The sequence below is a fragment of the Macaca mulatta genome, chromosome 1 (assembly GCF_049350105.2).
Source record: "Macaca mulatta isolate MMU2019108-1 chromosome 1, T2T-MMU8v2.0, whole genome shotgun sequence".
In the NCBI taxonomy this organism is placed as follows: Eukaryota; Metazoa; Chordata; class Mammalia; order Primates; family Cercopithecidae; genus Macaca; species Macaca mulatta.
The window spans coordinates 42,741,971-42,748,368 of NC_133406.1; the positions used below are offsets into that span (position 1 = coordinate 42,741,971).

General features: G+C 38.3%; 1 protein-coding gene across 32 annotated transcripts in view; it reads left to right on the forward strand.

Annotated features, from left to right (window-relative positions):
• SWT1 (SWT1 RNA endoribonuclease homolog) overlaps window positions 1–1,753 on the forward strand; it is a 127,361-nt gene extending 125,608 nt beyond the window's left edge. For 31 of the 32 annotated variants that reach the window (XR_013417119.1, XR_013417114.1, XR_013417120.1 and 28 more), the window contains one exon: window positions 746–1,753. Coding sequence is in view for 17 of the 32 variants with exons in the window: in XM_028851396.2 (XP_028707229.1) it covers window positions 746–875 (130 nt within the window). In the remaining 15 variants the exon portion in view is untranslated. The remainder of the gene's footprint in view (window positions 1–745) is intronic. The other variant, XR_013417113.1, reaches the window with a different exon arrangement.
• Window positions 1,754–6,398: the final 4,645 nt, after the last annotated feature.

Consider the following 6,398-nt stretch of genomic DNA (forward strand, 5'->3'; position numbering starts at 1 on the left):
TAGTTGATGACAATGTATTGTATTTTGAAAATCACTAAGAAAGTAGACTTTGGCTACTTTCAGATGCACTGGCTTATGCCTGCAATCCCAACACTTTTGGAGGCCAACGTGGGAGAATTGCTTGAGCCCAGGAATGAGACCAGCCAGGGCAACATAGTGAGACCCTGTCTCTACCAAAAGAAACAAAACAAAACAAAATTAGGTGTGGTTGTGTGTACCAGTGGTCCCAGCTACTTGGGAGGCTAAGGTTAGAGGATCACTTGAGCCTAGGAAGTTGAGGCTATGGTGAGCTGTGATTGCACCACTGTACTCCAGCCTGGACAACAGGAGTGAGACCCCGGCTTTTAAAAATAATAATTAAGGCTGGGCATGGTGACTCACACATGTAATCCTAGCACTTTGGGAGGCCATGGTGGGAGGATCACTTGAGCCCAGGAGTTGGAGACCAGCCTGGGCAAGATGCTGAGACTCCATCTCTAAAAAAAAGGGTTTTTTTTAAAATAGTAATTTTAAAAATGTAGATTTTACACGTCCTCACAACAAAAATAAGTGTGTGGAATAACGCATATGTTATTTAGCTTGATTGAGCCATTCCATAATATATACCTAGTTCAGAATATCATGTTATACATAATAAATATATAGCTTTTGTCAATTAAACATGTAAAATAAAAGAAAATGAAAAAGAATTTTTATTTCTCTGACTAGCTGTCTTGCAATGATTTAACATTTCTTTGTCTCCTAGGGAAAAGTTAACCATTGGATGCCACCAGCTGGTTGAGATGGAATATACCATGCAGCAGTGCAATGCATCTGTTTATATGGAGGCCAAAAACAGGGGATGGTGTGAAGACGTGCTGAACTATAGGATATAAGTACTGATTTGTAACTTTAAAGGAATTGCATTTGTCCTTAAGAATAACAGAGTCGTTTTCAATCTGGTCAGTCTTTTGGGCCAAACCCAAGAGAATTTTAAGAAGTTTCATAGGTACAAAAAGGTGATCGCCTATTACTGACAATCTCGTTGAAGCTCTAAGAAGCCTAATGTGTCCACTATGGAATAAACTCCGTAGACTCCTCTCTTCTGGAGTTCGCAATGCCTCCCTACCTCTACTCTTGATAGTGAGCCAGTATCTCTAAGGAAAGGAGAGACGTATTTTTAGTCATCCTAGGGCAAGAGCCACTGTGGCACCTGAGGAAGACCCAGAGTACAGTATTAGCATTTCTGTCAAACCTAGGTATGGGCATGTGACCAGAGACACTGCCAAACCCTAAGAAATCATTAGGACGTGATCATGCTCACTGTATTCCACAAATGAAATCTTACTGTGGGCCGTTTTTTGTGATCAAACTGTCATCCATGTTGACCTGGTGAAAATAACACCCTCCTTCACCTCCCTCAAGGTATTGAAATAGAAATTTGACTTAAGCTCCTACTTATACAGCCTTTCCTTCTGTGGGCTTGTCACTTTTCAGTGCATTTCTAGTGGGGAAGAGCAGGGTGACCCCTCTGCTGAGTTTCTCCTTAAATGTGAAGCATAATAGATTTATGTAATAGAATTTGGTGGCAGTGACTGATGTTTGCCTCTAGCTAAAACCAACTGTTAAGTTGACTTTTTAGTTATGGGATAAGTTGGAAATCCTTGTTTACTGGAATATATTATGCTTTTGTTAACACATTAGATTAAATCGAATTTGGTATTCTATTATAAATGTTTATTTTTTAAAGCAATAAATAACTTATTTTTGGTAAGATTTGGCTTTTTACTTCCAAATTGTTTCTGATATGTATGTAAGGTGTGATTATAAAAGTGACTCTCTCCAATAAAAGAGAACTTGTTCAGGATATTCACTAGTTGGTGTGGGACCTGTTAAGCTTTGGGTTTGCCAGATTAGGAAACCACACCACCAGCTGCACAGATGGGGGCTCCAAATGCCGTCAGAGATATGAGCTTCTGGGCAAATGGAGAAACTTTAAGAGGGCATCTCTGCTCTCTGCCTTTACTTTTCTTTCCTGAGAAGTCAAATATACATTCATCTGTTGCCTGCGCACTCCCACAAAAAGAACTTTTTTCAAACCTTTATCCCTCAACTTCTAGTTGTTATTGATGGGTTTTTGTTTTTCCTTGTTCTGGTACCTCCTCCTCTTTTTTTTTTTTTTTTTTTTTTTGTTATCTCTTTGATATAGTTAATCCTTTCCATAAAATTTCTTTTCAGTCCTATCACATATTTACCCTTATGTCTATTTCAGTCTTTATTTAAAAACTTTTTCAATGTTATTGAGATGTGAAGGTGTCCCTTTTTAATTTTCTAGTCTTTTTTATTTAACATCATTTGTTTTAAAATGTTTGTTTTAGCTTTTATTTCTTCCATTTGAAATGTCAGGTCTTGTTTTTTTTTCATGATCTTAAACTTTATTACTTTTCTGTTTGTTGTCCTAATCATGTAATGCCAGGGTTGAGAGTTCCTTTACATTAATGGTTTGCAACTTACTTTTTTTTTTTTTTTTTTTTGAGGCAGAGTCTCACTCTGTCACCCAGGCTGGAGTGTAGTGGCTCGATCTCGGCTCACTGCAACCTCTGCCTCTCGGGTTCAAGCAATTCTCATACCTCAGCTTCCCAAGTAGCTGGGATTACAGGCGTGCGCCATTACGCCTGGCTAATTTTTTCTGTATTTTTAGTAGACATGGGATCTCACCGTGTTTGCCAAGCTGGTCTCGAACTCCTGACCTCAAGTTATCTACCTACCTTCGCCTCCCAAAGTCCTGGGATTACAGGCATGAGCCACCACACTTGGCCTTTGAAACTTACTTTTACAAAAGAGAGTTCATTTCTCTCCTGGGAAGACCAGGGAACATCCTCTGGTTTGGAGGGTCTCCAGCTCTCTCCATATTCTGAGCCAAGGAACAGCTGGCTAAAGAATTGAAGTCTGTTGTGTGCCCACAGGGTCCTCTTGTTAAGACCTGCAATGGTCAATTGTGACCGCACAAATTAGAACTTCACAGATGGGTTAATCCCACTTTCATATTGTGGATCTTTGACTATCACATGAAAGACCAGGTGGACAGATCTGAAGCTCTATGTCCTTGATACTTTGAACATCATTTTAAGGGAGAGCAAAAGTCCTTTCATTGTCAATCCAGGTTTATTTAGATGGTGTCTTGGTCAGCTTTCAGAGCCTAGGTCACATTGTTCATATTCTTGACTTTTTGCTCCCTTAGCTAGTATGACAGGTTGGGATGAATTTCCCTCTTTCCTCAAAGGGTGGTGACTACATCCAGCCTCTCAGGATGTGATACTATCCATGGCCCTTTTCTGACTTCGAGATTGGACAGGCCAGTCACACTCCTATTTATTGGGTATTTTGCTAATAAAACTCACTCCAGTGAATAGAACTGAGCTCCATGAAGGCAGGAACTACACTGTGTCTAGTGTCTCATAGTTGTGGTTAGTTAATATTTTTGACAAATTGACCTGCAGGCTCACCTACTTTAAAAAAAAGACATACTTTACCTTTGCCTACCAAAGTTCGACTTGAAAGCTTCTAAGTTTGTCTGGTCTGTCAGGTGAAAAGCCACTCAGTAAAGTCAAACAGATATACCTCTTTTAGATCTTGGAATATGCCCCACCGAAATGGATTCTTCTGGAGCCAGAGTACCTCGAGGTATTGGCTTTCCTGAGGGTTTTAGTATTAATTATATATACTTGTATTTTAAAAAATCCATCTCTATATTCATGGAATTCTTTAATATCTTTGGCTGTTGTTAAAAGCAAGAATTGGCCCCCCTGAGGGTTTGTAGATGAGTTTTGGCCTGTGACAGGAATCCTTCTTAATTCTGATCTAGCTTTGTTTATGAACTAGGTGTAGTTTGTCTCAAATTAATTCTGGATGTTGAAAACCCTGAGGACAGATTCTTGAGCAGAATTACCAATTATAAACCTGGAAGGTGAGGTGGTGGACACCCAGATCTGAGCTACTAGCTTGGTTCAATCTTAAAGCACAAACCATTTTCAACATCCTGTTCTTTATTTCTAATGAGGTAAAATATGGACATGTTCTAAGCCCTTCTTCTAAGCTTGATATTTTAAAGGTTTAGTACCACTTTGGTTAAGCTAGAAAAACAAAACTTTTTTTCCTTCGTAAGTGTAGAGTTCTGTGAGTTCTGTCAAACATGTAATCATCAAGTCAAGATACTAAAGTCACACCACCCCTAAATATTCCCTCATTTCCCTTTGTAATTAACTCCCATCCCAGTCTCAGGAGGCCATTGATGTGTTTGCCATCCCTGTAGTTTTTCCATTCCTGAATGCTATATGAATGGGGACTGTTTTTTTAAGAGACAGGGTCTTGCTATGTTGCCCAAGGCTTGAGTGCAGTGGCTGTTCACAGATATCATAGCATACTACAGCCTTGAACTCCTGGACTCAGGCAATCGTCTCACCTCAGCCTCCTGAGTAGCTGGGATTACAGGTACACGCCACCACGCCCAGCTAGTGGAGGCTTTTGAGTCTGGCTTTTCATTTGGCATGATGCCTGAGACTTACCCATATATCAGTAGTTCATTCTTTTATTCTCAAGAAGTATTGCATTGCCATGGATGTACAAATTTATTCATTCACCAGGTGGAAGGCTACTTCATTGAATTCAGTTTTTGGTGTTTATAAGGCTGCTATCTTCACATACAGGTTTGTGTGAATATTTTCCTTCACTTGGGTAATATGAATGGGATTGCTTTGTCACAGATTAGAAAGTGGATAGATCATTTTTTAAACTGCCTGTGCACCTTTGCAGTTCCTCCAGCAATGTACGAGAGTTTAAGTTGCTCTGCAACCTAAGCAGAATTTGGTATATTCAGTTTCAGTAGGTGTATGCCATTTTGGTTTTAATTTACATTTTCTTAATGACTGATTTATGATAGTATCTTTCTGTGTTCTTAGTGGCATCCACTTCTTTTGCAAAGTGTTTTCAAATATTTTACCCATTTAAAAATTGTTTTAACAGATCTCATCTTATTACCTTGCTGGATATTTCAGTTCATCTCAGTAGTTTCATTACTCCAAGTTAGGTCTTTCTGTGTGTCTTTTTTTCTGGTTAAAATTATGTTATTCCCTTTGGTCATCCTGAGCAAATGTGTAGCCTCTATTCATATATGCCTCTGTTAAAGGCATTACACACAGATCCAGCATAATGCTTGAGTTTTGCTTCTCACCTTTGTTCAATCCCCAGTAAGGTGTGGAGCTATTAATAAAGTTGAGTATTTTATTGGCCAAGATTATTGGTGCTCATAGGTTGAAGAACCCAGGACATTCACATGAGTTTGTATGTTCCTCTTTATAAACTCTACTTGTTGTTCAAAGTGTCATTAATACTCTTGAGAAACTTGCGGTTTTATTATGAAGGATATCTGCAATTCATAGCAATTACTCCTTTTTAACCTAGAGACACTGATTTAACTTAATAAAACCTGTTTACAGGACCAAATTTGTAGCTCAGCCTTACCAAGGATTTAAGGATTCATATATGAGTGTTTTTCTTTCTCCCTTACACCTAATTAACCTTGTATTTTATGTCTCACTTGCTGACTCTTCAGATCTTTGCAACAAAAAGCAGCTGCGTCTAAATTACGACAGCAACTGAGTTTTGCGTGAATCATATTCACTCCTCTGAAGGCAACTCTGCAGTTACAGAAATGTCCTACTGGGGCTCCTCCTTTGCCTTCTTCAATTTTAAGAATTCTGAGGTCAGGAGAGGTAATAGGGTACATACCTAATTTGTTAATTAAGCAAGGATTCTAGTGATATATCACATACCCAAATCCTGGATTTTCCCTAAAATATGACTATTGGGAATTTGAAAACACGCTGAGCAGTGGTAAAGTACATGACACACTAGAAGCCAAAAATCAGAACCCTACATTTAAAGTTCATAATAAAAGATCCATGCCTAAGTATAACCAATAATATTTGGTTAATTTTAGATATTTTATAGTTTTGCTACCTTTTTAGGAGATTTCGAGTGTTTTATTAAAATCGACCAGAAGTGTGGTATTACCAATATTATTTTGAAACGATTAAAAAATTCCTACTGGTTAAAAAAGGTTTTTTTTAATTGTGCTGAGGCTATGCCATTTTCTGCCTCTCTGAAGAAAGTATGTACCTTTTAGATACGGATTAACAGTAACAAATGGCCATTGAGTACTGTTTTTTCTTTTTTTCATTTACGGAAACTTCTCATCTTCATGAAGACTGGCTACAACAGCTTCTTAAAAAAGATACTTTTTGGCCACCAAACTACCTCTTTGGCATCCAAGGTAATGCAGGAAAACTTTGACCCAAAGTATTCACATATATTATTTGCATTAAGCATGTCACTTATGAAATGAGAAGTGATCTCAAGGA